Source organism: Trichomycterus rosablanca, chromosome 20, assembly GCF_030014385.1.
Source record: "Trichomycterus rosablanca isolate fTriRos1 chromosome 20, fTriRos1.hap1, whole genome shotgun sequence".
In the NCBI taxonomy this organism is placed as follows: domain Eukaryota; kingdom Metazoa; phylum Chordata; class Actinopteri; order Siluriformes; family Trichomycteridae; genus Trichomycterus; species Trichomycterus rosablanca.
The window spans coordinates 7,231,174-7,249,601 of NC_086007.1; the positions used below are offsets into that span (position 1 = coordinate 7,231,174).

The window sequence follows — 18,428 nt, forward strand, 5'->3', positions numbered from 1 at the left end:
CATCAAAAATGATTGGCTATGCAATGAGCTAGCACTGTGCGACCCGAGCGCATAAATAAAATTATGTTTTACAAAATGTGTTGTGTTTTGACCATTTGTATAGTATTATGTTTTGTTTAATGAACTAGAAATCATTCAGTAGGAAAGGTATACAACAACAAAGAAAAAAAATTTAATCAGACAATTTGTCAATCAGTTAAATGTATACTCAGTGACTCTGTGAATGGTGTACAGTATGTTAGTACTCCATATACTTTGTTTTCAAAACCAAAATGATGTATCAGCTAGCATTAAGGTTAATGTGAACACTTAGATAAATCCTACAAAATCCCACAAAATCCTCAATACTTTCCAAACTACATTCATGAATTATTGAGAGAGAAATGAGAGTATGTAATAGAGATCCTAAACTCATTCGCTCCTGTGAATTATTTATTAAATTCAAATAACAAATGGTATAATTTTCTTAAAATATCTAAATCATTTTTCACAGATACAGTAATATAAAACAAAATCCTTAAGCCCACTATATGCACTTCTCATGTTCCCCAGTGTATTTTCAGTTTGATCTATTCTCCCTGATGAAACCACACAAACACTTGCCTGTCTGGTTTTTGCCTGATTTTTTGTCTTCCTGCCTGCCATCCTGAGGCGTTACCATTACACTGTACAATAGACTGGGCTGAGACATAAATATGTGAGTGTAATTATAATTTGATTATTAGGAGACTCTCCTGAGCACCCCTGTGTCATCATTGTGATGGACAAATGATGTTAAACTACCCAAGCAAATTCAATTACCTCAGCAATTACTCCCTCTCACTACTGCTGACTTATTGGAACATGAAATGTTAATGGTAGAATTGGTTCATCATTAGAAGGTGAGCACATCTTGAGCTAATCACAGATGTTACAACTCAATCAAGCTGTTCAGCTGCAGAATTAAATTAACTGAGGGGAACCAAACTTCTGTTTCACTATAGTGCCTTTACCTGTAAAAGGGGCTGGAACACTCCCTTGGTGCCTTACTACAGAGAGTGCGAGGTGGATCCCACACACCTTCAAAAAAATGAACAGACAAAAGCAAATAAATAAGTGTCCAAATGCACAGAAACTAAGTATTAAAAGATTAAATGTCATGATATAAGAGGCTACTTTTTGGCCGTCCACAACTCAGACCAGCTCTTGGAAAACAGAAAAGACCGGGAGTGTCTGAAGCTGTCTTGTCCGGCAATGTGCGAGCGGAACCCTTACTACACCAATTCGCACTTCTCTGTGCATAACCGTAGTTAGATGACAACGCTTACTGGCAGAAAACTGGACCAGACGAGCGGTCCGGCATCACGGCCTCAGAGAAATGCAAGTATGCCAACAAAGGAGCTGGCGAAGAAGACAAAGGGAAGCAAATGAATATACAGGAAACATTTTTGAAGCAACTTAGAGCTGATGAGGTGCAGGTGACTATCAAGAGAGTTTAAACGATCAGAGGCAATTCAGCACTGTGCCCCAGGTCCTGGCCAAACTAGGAAGCATATAAGGATACCAAAAACAGGTGATTTTAAGATCCTGCCCCAAATGCCGGGCAGACTAGCATCTTTTAGATGGCTGCCACCACGTTACATTACCCAAATAGATTTCTCCTCACATAACTCTAGCACATACAGTAGATCCACCTTGCATTTGCATACGTAATGTCTTTTAACTCTGTTTTGTGACTATGAACAAAACAAACATTAGTCATTTTTAGCAGAGCAGTTGTTTGGCAGTTATAGCTTTGAGTTAAACTGTATATTTTTATAAACCGTTCTATAATTTGTCGGAATTTTTGATAGTTTAGGTTCCCTTGCAGTAACCTCCCTGTGTGAATAAGATGAAGATCGTAGCACAGGCTCCTGAGAGAGACAGAGCTGGTGTGGCATTAACTGAGTGAAACCCTGCAAACATACTGGTGCCTTCACAGATTTAGTTGGCAGCTAAAACAGCGGGATGAGTTAAGATGCAGTGTTGGTGAAGTGTAAAAAGTGAGAGAGAGAGAGGAAAAGAAATCAAGGGCTTTTTTACCTTTTAATATATTTGTAAATTCAAATATATTTAGACTATAATTGCATTGTCTATTAGATTCGTATATGCAGAAAAAAAACTTTACATTTTCTAAAAAAATTATAGCAATATGCCAATATAACGTAGCCAAAAAAGTTATTTTTTATAGTTAAATAGAAAATAATAAGGAAAAATTTGTATATTCATTTATTTCACTTATTCTTATTTTAATACAGAAACATTGCTAAAATTTGCTATACTATTGCTAAATATGTACTTAATATTTATGTATATATGTATGTATACATGTATAATAATCAATGTCATCCTACCCAGGCTGACAGACTGTTATATGTTCCACTGATGAAAAACAGCTTTAACTCCATGCATATGGATGTGAGTTAACATATAGGGTGTTTGTGATTCTTCCCTGGTGCTACAGCAGCAATGATGAGTATTGACAAGAGTCTTGAAAACAGAGCAACGTCTCCACACAGGCTAATTAATCAAGCCCACCTCGAGTGCATTCACAACTCCTGACGACTACAGGATGCTGGATGCGCTTCTCTCCTCCTCTGACCCTCCAGGCTCCAGGTTCAGATCACAATGCCATTCTGTGCTGTACATGTGTTTCTGCATACATTATATGAGTTTCATGAGTATAAAGAAAAACAACTGATATTTACAAAGAAGCACATGTATACACTATGTAGCATACCAGTTTAATTACAACCTGGTATGTTATTATTGTAATGGTGTTAATATAAAATTTATGCTGAAAATAATTGTGCTGTTTTATTTGCTGTATTTTGTGAAAACCATCTAGGTGTCTGCAGGCATCTGATCAGAAAATAATGGAAGCGGAAGTTGATCATATTAATGCTAATTGTCATGCAAATAAACACTGTGGTGTTGGATTTGTTTGTAGATAAGGTCATTGGAAGTGAATCAGGTAGTGCCAACAACAGAGTTGTTCTGAATAAAGTATGTTCCTTTTATAATTATGCTCCAGTGACAAGCCAGTGTTGACAACTATTAAAGACCTGAAAGCAAAGTTGCCTACAATTTCTGGGTTTCTAGGTAAAACACACTTGAGACCTATTTCTCATATAACAGGATTTCAACTAAGAAAGCTGCCATAAAAAGGACCCCCTGCTAGCATATGGAGCAACATAAGGACAAGGGCCAAAAAATCAATTTTGCTTCCTCTCAACATCTTTGAACATGATAGACTGATGGAGAGCAAAGGGATGCATGAGATCCCACAAGGCTCGCTGTTTTCCACAACAACACTGTAAAATGACAGGTATATCTTCAGATAGCATTCATAATTTCTTACAAACTGCACAATAAATAAAAACAAGAGAGCAAAGCTAGCATATAGCCTTTGATGTCAGTTTCAATTTGATGACAACAGAAAAAAGGAAACGATTTCTAAATTCCGTCTGCTCTGAAAATCTGATATTTTAGATGTTCTTTCAAGTCAGTCACAACTACTCCACCCCAACAATTACCACGGCAAAACTCCTGTGTCCAGATTAATAAAAGAACATGTGTAATGTACGCTCATAGCTCAACAGTTATTCCAATTACGGCTTGTCCAGGCAAATGATGGGCCGTCGCCGGGAGAGTAATGACTTTGACATGAGCGTGGAGTCATTAGGAAATGGTCGACATTATGGCAGGAGCTCCTGCCTGATTATGGCATGTCTTCAACTTCTGCTCTTCACTGAAATGACAACAGCCCCTCTTACAGAGAGATCAGTCAACTATGGTATTTAAATGGTACCAAATTATCTGCAATATCACTGGACAGGATGATCAGTCAAATCAGACAGGACATAGTATATCAAACAGCAAGGATTTTAGCTTTTTAGCTTTGTATGTTAGTTTCTTGTTACCTAAAGGTTCTAAAAAAGTTAAATGTGTTAATTGAACTAAACAATTTATTAGAAGTAAAATTGTCTTTGTTTATTTCAATATACACAACACAACCTAAATAGTTGGACTATTTCAGCCAAACCCAATAGTAACTAATATCTAATATCAGACATCAGCTATTCACTCATATAGATAAAACAGTGACTGTAAAATAGACCATCAAAATGTTTCCCTAACTAAAGCAGATCCCCAGTCAACTATGGCAAAGAAAACACACACACACACACAGTGTTGGGTCACACAAAATCTCAGAATGATACTGTAAAGTGTTGATGCAAACAGCATCCTTACCTGCAATGATTTAGCTTATTAGTTATTAGTTATAACCTTATTAGTGTGTTGGGTGAAGTTGAATAACTCTGGACTCTGGTGTAGATTCTGGGGAAACCAGACCCACCATAACCCTGATCAGGATAACATAGTGGTAAAACATAAAAATGAAATTAATTTGAATAATCATATAAATGATAAAATCTAATAAATAAAAGATGTGACTCGTGTTTCTAACACTTTTCCAGTTGTGATCAAAATGTTTTGCACGTTTGGTTGGTGTAAGCTCCATCTTAGAGTTCACATAGATCATTACAGAACAAGATCTCACACTTGTGCATAATCTCCAAAGTAATTATGAGCTTGACTCGACTGTAATCCCTTTCAGTTTCACTGTTTTTTTGATGAAATGCATATTTTGACATAAAACGTGCTAAGAAAATATAACACTTAAATCTGTAGAGGTTTTCACATCCATTTAATTCTCCGTCAACCGCTAAATTTGTCAACTCTCAATCTCAAAATTCCACCTAGATGAGGCGTAACAGTGAAAATGTTGAAGCCATGCTGAGAAACTGTATGAGCTGTGCCGATTCTGCCAAAGTTTGAGCCCTTTTGTGCATAAAATACAGATATAATTTGATTTCATTATTGCACTAAAATTGTCATAATAAACCTCTGTGGATGACAGTACAAAAATAGATACTTAAATAAAACAGCATTTTTTTTTTTATAATTTCACTCATCCTTTAGGTATTTTTTAGCAACTTTATATAACCAACCAGTGTGTTTCAGTGTTTTTTTTTCCTCTCCAAATGTATTTCATCTTATTTACAGAATTACCTGAATGTCTGTATAAAATTCTCACAAAATGTGGCCATTACTATAAAAACTATAATCATTTTAATAAACATTAACATGTTTGCCTAAACAACAACTAATTGTACTGTTCATGCCTTTATCAAACCAATGATGAGTTAAATATAATGTAAAATATATGGCCAAATGTATGTAAACACCTAGATAAATAACTGAGTTCACATATTTAGCCACATTGCTAACAGGTGTCTTTATAAATTAACAAACACACACACACATATACATATACATATACATATATACATATACATATACATATACATATACATATATATGGTCTGTTTTGTCTTTAAGAACTTAATGTCCTTCATTCCACAAAACAAGCTGAAATGTGGACTCAGATCACAGATCATGATCACAGAACACATTTCCACTGTTCTTCAGTCCATCTGAGATGAGCTCGAATCCTGAGAACTTGGTGGTGTATCTGCAAAGAACTGAGGTCTGGCTTTCTCTTTGTGTAATAGTTTCCTTATGCAGTGGGGGACTGTGTTAAGTGACAACAGTTTTCAAAAGTACATGCACATTCAGCAGTGGTTTCCTTTCTTGCTCTACACGGAGTGAAATTTCTCCACATTCCCTGAATCTTTTTGTAATAATATGTAAGGTAGATGGTGAAAGACCTCAATTATTTGCAGTCTTGCATTGAGAATGTTCTTTTTGAACTGACAAAATAAAGTTTGGAACACAGCGGTGACCCACAGCCCGTCATCCTTGAAGAGACTGAGCCGTTGTTGAATCCCCGTTACTAATTAACCTGCTTATTGAATGTTTCAAAACATGGTATCAACTTTTCATTCTTATTTTGCCTAATTTTTTTCTATAAATTAGGTTTATAGATGACAGATCTTAAACCAGTAATCCTCCTGATTAATAAAATGACAAGTTCTCTTAATCTGGCATCCAGGCCTTGTGTTATTTGACTAACATTTGTCCTAGCATGTGCCCCTCGTTACCTTTTTCACAACACGCACGAATGTCACAAATCATGACTTGCGGAGCTGCAAATGTCAATTACCATATTTCCCCTGACATTTCAGGCTAATAGCTGACATGCGGCAGGTGTAATAAGCATCATTACCTATTTGATGGCTGAGGACAATACGACACACTGATGCGTACTGGCTGGTTTGTAAGATGAGAGGCTTGTTATGTCTACAGCATATTTCATTGTCAATTTAAAAAGCTTTGTGTCGTTCCACAATGATGAGAAATTGCTTTGTTAATGTAATAGACGCTCTTGGCATTTCAAAAAGCACTTACCTCCCTTGATTACCTCATTTAGTCTTATTACTTAGAAGTCTTATTTACTTCTCCATTCATAAAGTGAAGCTTTACATGAATAATGAGGTAAACTAGTGTCCAAACAGTGTCTGTCTCTTTTTAGGAGAGTGGAAAAATAAGAACAAAGCGAGAGAGGCTGACTAAGCCAGTGACAAAAGTCGACCATGGTCTCCTCTATACAGCGTTAGGGGTGAGAATTTTCCCCTCCTACCTGTTGAGTTCAGGTGTTTCTGCCAGACCCATTTCTAACAGTATAAATATTATACACTTCTAACTTGTGTCAATAGTTTGTGAAAGGTTCTAACCCTGTTTCAGCACAATGCACAGTCTATAATGACACATTATATGGTTTGACACATTTCGTGTAAAGGTGCTACAGTGGCCCTGTCATCCAACATCAGTCCCGGACTGCACAAACTCCCACAGTCACAAACCAAAACTTTTTAGAAGAGCTGAGTCTGATCCAACTAAGGGCCAACTCCAAATTAATGCTCATGGTTTTAGAATGGGATGTCCAAGCAAGGAGAGAGTAATGAACATAACAAAAAACAAATAGTCAGCAAGGCCGTTTGGAAGTGACGAGGGAAGAGAGAGATATGACACAATAATAACATAAATGTGTAGAGAATTATTAAATTATTTTTATTCTGACAATGTCACGGTCACTCTTTCTCTCTCTTTCACACACACGCAACTAAACTCTAAACAGAACTGCTGGTTCAAATTTTACCCCCACCCCCCAAAACCATCACACACTAATGCACAGTCTCTGCTCCTGTTGCACAAGTGCATTTACCTTCCCTTTCTATCACTGCCTTTGTTTTGATGGATAAAAATTGGAGCAATTTTTGACAGTCTAAACAAGGAGCAAGTCATCTGAAAAATAATCTGAATCCAATTTTTTTTGATGATGTAACTACTAATACACCTTTCCTGAAGTAGCATAATCACCCTTTCTGCTGCATGAAAAATGCAGGCACTTATTTAATAGCCATGTTTCTGTTATTTATAAATATGACATGCTTTAATGTGACCAAAAAAAGCAAAATCATATATTACACTGTGGTTAACATAAAAAATTGGGCTGATTACCCACATAAATTATAAAAGCTTCAAGAGTCTCAAAGAGTCTCAAACTCAAAATAATATTTAATAAGGAAGTACCACTGAATGCTCACGGCAGGGGTAAAAAGTGTTGATATACACCGATCTGTTTCTATGCATGCTTTGTTAGCCCCCTTTCATGCTGTTCTTCAATGGTCAGGACTCTCCCAGGACCACTACAGAGCAGATATTATTTAGGTGGTGGATCATTCTCAGCCCTGCAGTGACACTGACATGGTGGTGGTGTGTTAGTGCGTGTCGTGCTGGTATGAGTGGATAAGACACAGCAGCACTGATGGAGTTTTTAAACACCTCACTGTCACTGCTGGACTGAGAATAGTCCACCAACCAAAAATATATCCAGCCAACAGCGCCCCGTGGGCATCGTCCTGTGACCACTGATGAAGGTCTAGAAGATGACCAACTCAAACAGCAGCAATAGATGAGCGATCATCTCTGACTTTACATCTACAAAGTGAACCAACTAGGTAGGAGTGTCTGATAGAATGGACAGTGAGTGGACACGGTTTTTAAAAACTCCAGCAGCACTGCTGTGTCTGATCCACTCATACCAGCACAACACACACTAACACACCACCACCATGTCATTGCAGTCCTGACCATTAAAGTACAGGGTGAAAGCAGGCTAAAAATGTATGTAGAGAAACAGATGGTCTACAGTCAGTAATTGTAGAACTACAAAGTGCTTCTATATGGTAAGTGGAACTGATAAAATGGACAGTAGAAACAAGGAGGTGGTTTTAATGTTATGGCTGATCAATGTATATAATAAAAATCAAGTAAAAAGTGATTTTTTAAACATCAACAATAAACTACAAATAAAATGAATGATTCCTTTCGGCTGCTCTTGTTTGGGGTCGCCACCCCGGATCATTTGACCAAATATTTGACTCATATAACGCTGGATGACCTTCCTGACACCCCCCTTCTATTTATCCGAGCTTGGGACCAGCACTAAGAGTGAACTGATAAGTTTCCCCGCGACATAACACCAAACACCTTCTGTATCTGCTAGCCCAGACTTGGATCCAAACCTAGGAACTCAGGTACTGCTATTACCAGCAGTGTTACTGTGTTAGCATTACAACACACAAGCTCACAATCAACTAAAAATACAATTAAAAGTGCTAATTTACATGTGAAATGTATTCTTTGTATAGTTTTGAGTTGTGGGTAATTAACCAGGAATAATTACAAACCCCATTTCTGCAAATTTGACTAGATATTTCTCTAATCTTTAGTTAATCTAAGTACAAAGAAATGACTTCGTGTTTTCACTGATCAACTTGTATTAATTGTATTTTGTGAATATAAACCAGTTTTGAATTGGATGCCTGCAACACTCCAAACAAATTGGACAAGAGCAAAATATGCTGCCATTAAGATGACATATTTTCAGAGGAAGTCAATGGTTAGACAGTGCCAGGCCCCATTTTGCATGGGCTACAACAGCACGACTAGGTAAACACAGAGTGTGCGTGTGCTTGAATGACCCGCCTGCAGTCCAGATCTGCCTCCAGTTGAAAATGTATAGCACATAGCACATCATGAAGAGGATAATTAGACAATGACTACCATGGACTGTTGAGCAGCTGAAGTCCAACAGACATGGGGTTTGTACAAATACAGACAGTATGAAACATTGCTGAAGTTCTAAAGCACAGACTGGAAAGTAGATCACCTCATCTGTCCTTCAAAGAACTACAAGCTGTTTAATTAGATTGACAGTTGGTGACTTTGCATATATTTTGCATTTCATTATCCTCCTTTGGGCCAAATGGACAGTTATGGACATATATAGACTGAGAAGGGTCTGACCAGCATATTGTAATATTTCTGTAATATTTCTTTCTTGCTAGGAGTTTAGCCAATAAACCCTTTGCATTATTATTAGCAGATAGGAGGGAACCTGAGCACTGATGTGGAGAGGTGGTTGAACATCCAAAAATTTTCACAAACACGTCAATGGAGCCAGGATGTGAACCCAGTTCCAAACCAAGGCTGACCAATAAGGTTATTTTTAGTGCAATGTTTACCAAAAATCATATTTGTGATGTTACAATGTTTTAAAATCAAATTAATTATTTAATTAATCAATCAACAGATCCTTCTAACCAACCAGGTCTCAATACATTTGTTAGAAATGTACAGAATGACACACACATCTGGCAGGGTAACACAGATGCCACTCCACCAGTCACTCACTTGAAGAGCAAAGCCTGCTCAGATGCTAATCAGATCTGTTTAGATGCTGCTTAGTCCACCGTCTTCCGTTCCTTCACAATAATAACAGCACTAACCAAATAAAAAGGCCTTACATGGTAGAACGGTGCAGAAAATAGACCTCTCAATTACTTCTCTACTGGGACTCGCAGGCATGGAAAACCACATTAGACTGCAAACAGACAACTGCTCAGATGAAAGGCAACTTTGGGGATGTTTAAATATGAAGATACAAACACTTAATTTGCCCAAATCATGTTAGAAAAGGCTGTAATTGACAGGGCAGTGCATGGCTGGCTGAACCCAGTCGCACTGTTAATGCATGGTGCATTACGTACACTTGACTAAATATTAACAAGGTTAAACCAAGTCAAGGATGTCTGGAAAATCAGCAAGAAAAGAGGGTTGATCTGAGTGCAACAAGTCCTCTGTCTCTTTCTGTGACGCATCAATATATGCTGCTCTTAGCTGGTAAAAGCTTCACAAACCATAAAACAAAGAAATCAATAGTAAGCCATTAAAAAGACTCGCAATGTCAACTGTTCAGTAACCTTTCTATACCCGTTTTAACATTCAGTAATAATAAACCTTAAGTCAATATCAGTGATGGGTAGAGTAGTAAGAAATGGTACTCAAAAAAAGAACAAAATTGACCAAAAGGGTTTAGTCAAGCTCATGTCTAAATACTAGAGGAACCACCAGACCCATAGTAAACTGCTCTGTCTACTGTTCTTTTCAATAACAGATATTTTGTAAGCGTATTAAATTGCATACTCACAACAGATAAGCATAAAATATTCTTACACTTCGAGACAGTAATAGACCTAAACAAGACCATCTTCTGCACATACTAATGATAAATTCAGCATCTCAATAACAGAATGCCTGGCCATGCACATGTTTGCACGACACCATGGTTGGTATGAAAAGAGCAGCAATGCGCTATCACTAACATGCATCTGATATTACAAGCCACCAACCACCAGCAAAAACAGACCTGTCTGACTGTTATTTTAAGCATCTGTGATGCTTGGACTCAATCTCTAATAAAGTCCATCTTAAAAACAAGATCACTGAAAACAAAGGCATCCCTTGAATAAGTTGTGCAATATTAACATCATGTAGCATCAATGTGTTGTAAGCTTTCAACTGAACTTATTCAGCCAAACATCCTAATAAAATTGTTTAAAATTCTGTTTGTAAAGGAACAGTGTTGAATGTTATTCTTCTGTTAATCCACCACCAGCAATTCATATGAAAAAACAAATACAAAGAAGAAAAAAAAAATTTTATTTTGTGTTTTTGTGGTTCTTAAATGTTAAACTAGTTAGCCGCCAACAGCAGAGATGGATGGTTTAAGACATAAGGACATCATTTATCTTTTTTTTTCTGTGAACACTTAAACTGTAAACTTGGGCTTGTTTGTGGTTTTGGATTAGCAATAAATAAAGGTAAATAAAAACTGTGCATTCATATTTAAGTGCAATAGTGTTTCCTTATACCAAGAATACTAGTGTTAAGTTAAGTAGAATGTTTATATTCTTTATGTTCCCACCTAATTAAGCTATAGACAGCTAAAGTTTGCTATGTATGCAGTATATGATTCCTGTCATACCTGTTACCAGAACACCACCAGCTGTACTTCTGTACTGGACATAAGCACATTGTAAATATGTGTGTGTGTGTGTGTGTGTGTGTGTATATACAGCTATGCATATTATTAAATTTCCCATAGCGGTTAAGATATATCGTGGGTCAGCATAAGAAATTAAATGAGTTTTGTGGAAGCTGTAGATGACACCCGAAGGCCAGCAGAAGTCACAGAAACAATTAAAAAAATTAAAAATGCATTAAATATAGTAATATTAAAAATAAATATAAGTATGGTGTACTATTATTTTGTCCTTAAATAGCATAAATATACACAATTTCTTTTGTAAAATTAAAATTAGTCAGAAGTTAAAGTTTACAGAAAGAACTTAAAAGCCAGCAGGCGACACACAAATGAAATCTTAAACAGTTTAGTAACTCATAAGTGCATAAAATGTATGTACTGTTTAGTTAATTATTATTACTTGTACAGCACGTATACAACAAAGTGAACACATTTACTACACTTTTTTTTTATTTGTAGTAAAAGTGCTGTGGGTTTGCAGACTTGCAGGTTTGGAAATGCAAATCACCTTCATGTGACATCTTGTACTGATCTTTGCATCAATACAAGCTGAAACAATGTTGTTTAAACTTCATAAACTCCTGCTAGTGTTAAATCATGGGTCCTAAATGTAGTGTTCCTAGTGGTTCAGAAAATGTATATAAATCATGCCTGCACCATATTCCATATTACTATTACCATCAGGTGTGTAGTGTAGACAAGACTAAACTAAGTCACTGCCAATAAATCTGGAATACAAGCTGGTTTAGTTGATGTCTCTGACAGAGCTTTTTATTATTAGTGGAACATCAGAGCAAGACAGACAGAACTCCATGTACACAAAAGTTTAGGACACTTTCCAGTGGACAGTGACACAGATGAAGCACTTAAAGTCAAAGCCACCGACACAATCTGAGCAAGGCCAGGTGAATTAATGAGCCTGACCCGATCAGTGCAGAATGATCCATTACTTCCTTTAATTATAAATAATAATCCTGATTATTACACTAGTTAGCCGCCAACAGCAGAGATGGATGGTTTAAGACATAAGGACATCATTTATCTTTTTTTCTGTGAACACTTAGTGTCCTACTGCCGTCAGACTGACTGTGTATCAAAACTGAGGTGTAAAGTATAAACTGAGGTAAACTTGTGTGTAAACTTAGGCTTGTTTATGGTTTTGGATTAGCAGTAAATAATGGCAAATAAAAACTGTGCATTCATATTTAGGTGCAATAGTGTTTCTTAATGCCAAGGAATACTAGTGTTAAGTATTATAAAATATTAATGTTATCAGTTTTGTGTGATGTTCTTTTCTATTAAATTCATTTTTGATGGTTTAAATGAACTACTTTGGGCACACTTATAGGTAAAAAAAAAAATAAGTAACTTTTACTTTAACCAAATATCCAAAAAAAATACAATTAAATTATATAAAATTCAACATATATTTTGGAATGATTTTTCTCTAAAAATTTTTAAAAATTGTGCTGCTTTAATAGTATTCCTATTAAATAGGTTAATATTAATAATAATAATAATAATAATGCATTATTAACATAACATATACAAAAATAAAAACTTGAACTGGGAGAGAGTGACAATTCAGTTATATAAACAAATGATCATGTCAGTGATATCTGACTGGAATGTTAATAATAATAATACTATACTAATAATACTAAAAATAATTAACACTTACAATCTGATAGCAGAAACAGTTCTTGTTGTATTACATACATGAGGTAGCAGTAAATTATCTGACTAAATCTTTAATCTGTTTGTTCAGGTGATTACATGTTTGTTTAAAAGACTAGCACTTTTCATGCCTTATTTTAATTAGTCATTCACAGACAGTGTGGAGGAGTAATGAGAACAACAAAGACAACCAAAGTATATATCAACAAGTATATACAACCGTATAATTCATCAACCTCACATAGATGGTTTAATCTATCCAACTACTGTGGCATGGTTAAATAAACAAACAAATAAATAAAATATAAATTTAAAAGAAAGAAAATCACAAGTAAAGACAGAACTAATTTAGTTATATAGATGTATTCTGCACCTTCTCACCAGGGAATTCAGTATTTATGCAAAAAATAATATAATAGTTTTTTGAATTACAAATGCCTTACAATATAAATACAAATGAATTAGCAACACTACAGAAAAAAAGAAAAAACCGTAAAATAGAAGTAAGAAAAGAAAAAATGCATTTAGGCACTGAAACATTTTACAAAAAGCTTTAGACTCTATATGATGTCTTTGAGTAATTTCATTTATAGTTTATAAATACAAAATATATATGGATTCATATTTTTCCTCTTCAGTGTTTTGGTTTTTATGCACATAAGTATTGTAATTGTAAAGAATGTGTGAATAAATGAATGAATGATTTATATGACTGGTGGTGTGAGAGAGTTTACACTGAGCCCAGTGCTAGTGGATAAACATGAATAGCAGTCGCGTCATCTCTAATCAGTGTGCACACAGAAGTTACAATGTGACTTTAAGTTCAAATAATTTTAAAGTCTCCAAACAAAGAAACGATCTTGATTGTAACTGTTATTTATTTCCCATTTATGCACTTTTATGTTTTTTATTGTATTTTGAAGTCAGAAGGTCACAAGCTGCTCTACACATGAAGCCTGTAGAACAGGCACTGTTAAAGAACTACTGAAACTATAAACAGAAGAGACAAACGTGGTCTTCAAGCGTGGATACTGAATAATCAAATCGAAACCGTTTATGAATGTGGACATTTGAAAAGCAGGTCAATATAAGAAGTAAACATTACAATACTGACCGGTAGCTGCATGATCTAAACTTGAGGAGTGAGAAGTGTAGATTTGAACCACATTACTAAAGCTGGTGCGCCATCTACTGGTCACACTGCATTTTTGGCTCGTTAAAGCAATGTTAGAAGTTAGAGCAGAACACTACTGCCCCCGTGTGGCAGAACATATTGTTTACAAAATCTGCTTTCAGTATAAAATGGTTAAAAATGATGTGGGGCATCTGACCGTAAGACTTTTAAGTCAGAATAGTGTTTGTGTGGTCAGGCACAATGCTGGACTAGAAGGTTTAGCTCACAACTGATGTATTAATTCTAGCTTCTTTAAGCATTCATGCAGGTCAGATGTTGCTAGGTAAGGAAAATAGAATATGGTTTAGATTTCAAATAATCCCATATTGAGTAGAATCATCTAAAATGAGCAATATTTACTACTGTTTTACATTATTATCTATCACACAGCACTGTTCTGAATAGCAGATCTAATCAGGAGAATTAGTGAAGAAAAGAATTTACTTAAATGCTGTGTTAACGACCACTAGTATTAACCATGGATTTAAGTTTACATGGCAAGAAAACACAAAGAACAGGTATGTTAAGTGGGGATAGGCAAGTCATAGAAGAAATTAAATCATTAGGTGTCACACACACACACACACACACACACACACACAAAAATCATAAGGTCTTACTTAGGTCCGACCAGGCAGGTCAAATATTGTCGTTGGGAATTGTCAGCTGATGCTGAATTCAATGATGCTGATGCTGTACACCTAACTAGCATTTAAACAGCTGACAGAAAATCTTGAAATGAAGCCAACCGTGAAGCAGAGGAAGACTTTTATTGAGAAATAGCAAGCTAAGATCTGGAAGACCAAGAAAATTCTCAGATGGAACCGATATAAAACGAAGTGTTTCATTAAAATAACACCTTCAAACTGTAGCCAACAAGTGTGATGGTGGATCTACTATGTGTGACCACAAGAGGAGAAAACATTGCATAGGTATTTAAAAGGAAGCAAATAACCAGTCAGACAAGAACAAACTGGCTTGTATTACTGGACAACGATCCAAAAACAACAGAAAGTTGTCAATAAGTGAAATCTCTTTATAGCAGTTATACTGCCATCTTGTGGCCAGTTACCTAGTTAAAGTTTTAATTAAAAAACAGTCGTTCAAGTTTAACAATTTATTTTCAAAATTGTATTTAACAAGTGTCATTGTAAACTTTACAGAGTAAACAGAGTAGACTTGGGCTAAAACTCAATATTAAACTTATGATAGAAAAAAGTATGTAAGCCATTATGTATGCTATTATTTAGCTGTATAATGCAGAATTTCAGTTTTTGCAGGCATACACCAGAAATGTACCAAGATGTTACATATTCCTACTTACAGAAAGAAGAAAACATTACAGGACTTGCAGAATCACAGAATACAATTTGTAAATGTTCTATGATGGAATGTTATGTTCTCTTGTTTACACCTATTTAAAGAAACATTTTATTTTATTTATAAGTAAACAATGGCTGCAAAATATCTAACTTAATATCTAAAATATTTTCTGTTGAAATTAGAATGTAAGGTAGTAAAACATGCTACATACGTTTGTAGTACCTAATGATAATGGTTAAATATGAGTAAGACTATAAGTTAAATATACAATGTGCCAAAAGTATGTAGACATCTGACCATCTAAGTGCTTGCTAAAAAACCCATTTTATTGGCCCAAGGTATTGTGCCCAGTGATTGTGGCCCAGTGATTGTGGGCAAACCAATGCCACTGTGACCCTGACCAGTACAAAGCAGTAGTGAAACATGAAAATGAAATAAGAAATTATATTATTTTTATATTAATTTTATTATGATTATATTATTATTGTATTTTGGATCAATGCAGTTTTGTTCCCATTAAGTAATAGCACCTCCAATCATAATTATTTTTCTTTTAATTTACTGTTTTAATGTTTCCTTTTTTGTAATCTTTTAATGTTTTATCTTTTTAGTTCTTTTCTTTTGATATCATCATACAGTTATTATAAATACCATACCTAAAAAGCATTTGAGGATTTCTATTGCTATACATTTTCCAGAAGTAGATGTCGTTCTCAGTTAAGGTTAATACTTATTTAGGGAACAAGTTAGATTTTTACTTTTAAATGTTTGTGCATTATTAAATTAATGGTTCACAACATTTAGCAAAGAACAGTTTCCGTTAGCAGTGATTACACATCGTATTTATGAGTTTATGGTCTAATTAAAGACCATAACTGCACATAAACATGAGGTTTGTGTTGGTCCACTTCATTCACTGGTGCTTCTTCTTGGCTATCAGCTTGCTGAAACACTGTGCACCCCAGTAGATTGCAGAGAGAGAGGCAAGTACCTGAATTAAAAGAAATTCACACCATTATGGCAGCAAGTGGTGTTAAAAAGTCATTCCCACCTTTTCTATTGCTTCTGTTTTTGCATATTTTATTTTTACACTGAACAAAACATATTACACAAAGTGAACCAACGCAAGCTAAAGTAGTTAATTAGCAGTTATTAGCTTGCTTACTTAAGTGTAACTGATAAAGGGCTAAATCTCAATCATACTACGCAATATAGTATATAGTGTGTGTGAACTTCAGAAACATCCTGGGTAGTGCACTAACATAACAATCTATTTAAAACCATAGTATGCAGTTTGGGACACAGCCAAAAACAGTGGATGCTCTTGTTAATTTCAGGCACTTATGTAAAGTTCACCAGAATAAAATCTACATTTCAATTAACGTTTATTTTTTTTATTTATTAACAGCTATCCTTAAAAGAGGAGTTTTAATATGAGAGTAGGAGAGTAATATGCTGGCACACCACTGCAGAGTGTTTGAGCTCCACCGCTTGCTGGTGAAAAGAAGCAATCAAAAACTGCAGCCCAGGAAGAGCACTGGTGATAGTCTGCAGTTTATGTGGGCCAGCATGGGGGTGGTGCAAGCAGCAGAGGATTAGTAGTAGAGAATATGAGATACTTAGATTAAAAAAGTGCACGCACACACACACACACATTTATGGCATTTAGCAGCCGCTTTCATCTACAGTGACTTCCAACTGTGACTAAATACAATCCAACCTGATTACCAGTCCTGTACTGCTGCCCATATATTTATAATCTGACTCTATAACCAAGTAACAATTCCATGCTAAAACATTCCAGTACGTGGAAAAAAAAAACATCACAAAAGGTTATGATCAAGGCCAAAGGATATCCCATAATGCAACAGCTCAGTATCAAAAGGTTAACAGTGCTGGTCACTAAGGAATGAAGCCAAGTGCTCCTGCCAAAAAGTATCCTGGGTGGAACCAGCGCACCTCCCGTGTTCTAGCTCATAAAGTGCATCCGCATTCATAATTTGAGCCAAAAGTAAAAACTGTCCATCAGTTTTTTCTGCTGCTCAGATGGGAAAGAATGAGAAATTCCTTAAGATCTGCACAGCTGTTTTCCTCAGAGAGACACACAGACAGAGACACAGGGGCTGAAATAACCCTCTTATTACTAATCCCTCACTACCTAAAATAGCAATCCAAAGGGGAAAACAAATGAAAAAAAAAAAAGATAAACAAATAAATTAGTATTTTAACCATCGTTCATCTATGATTAATTTAATGCTTGCTAAACATTTTAGAAAAGAAATGAAGGCTAGCTTAAGGTATTACATTTCATTATGTGGACACAGGAAAAGCTGTTTTTGTGCCATAAAATACAAGAATATTGCAGATGCTCGGGTTCAAATCTCAGTGGTGCTATTGGTGGATAGGCATCTATACAGATGCCACATGGCTCTGTCTTGGGGGTCAGCCAAAGCCATGTGATAAATTGGTATTCCGTCCTAGGTATTCCTGTCTTGCACCCAGTGAAATCAGACCCACCACAACCCCGACTATAATAATAATGATAATAATAATACTAGAGGTAGATTGCAGTAAAGTTTAAGTCCCCATAGGTGCTACTGGCGGTGTACTGTCAGGGGTGTATTACAGTATTTATAAATTGATTGCTTACTGCACTGCGCCCAGTGAGTCAAGGGAAACCGGACCCACCGCAATCCTGACCAGTTTAAAATGTGGTAAAACATGAAAATGAATGAATATTAGTAACTCCATTATTTTGTTATTGAACAAAGTTATAACATCATTTAACTTTGTAACATGGTCTCTTAATTAATTGTT

The 18,428-nt window shown here is 35.6% G+C and overlaps 1 protein-coding gene across 1 annotated transcript in view; it reads right to left on the reverse strand.

The window, feature by feature from the left end:
* Window positions 1–15,390: 15,390 nt before the first annotated feature.
* Window positions 15,391–18,428, reverse strand: part of agmo (alkylglycerol monooxygenase) — a 39,767-nt gene continuing 36,729 nt past the window's right edge. The window contains exon 13 of the mRNA XM_063016862.1: window positions 15,391–16,602. Coding sequence (XP_062872932.1) covers window positions 16,525–16,602 — 78 coding nt within the window. The 3' untranslated portion in view covers window positions 15,391–16,524. The remainder of the gene's footprint in view (window positions 16,603–18,428) is intronic.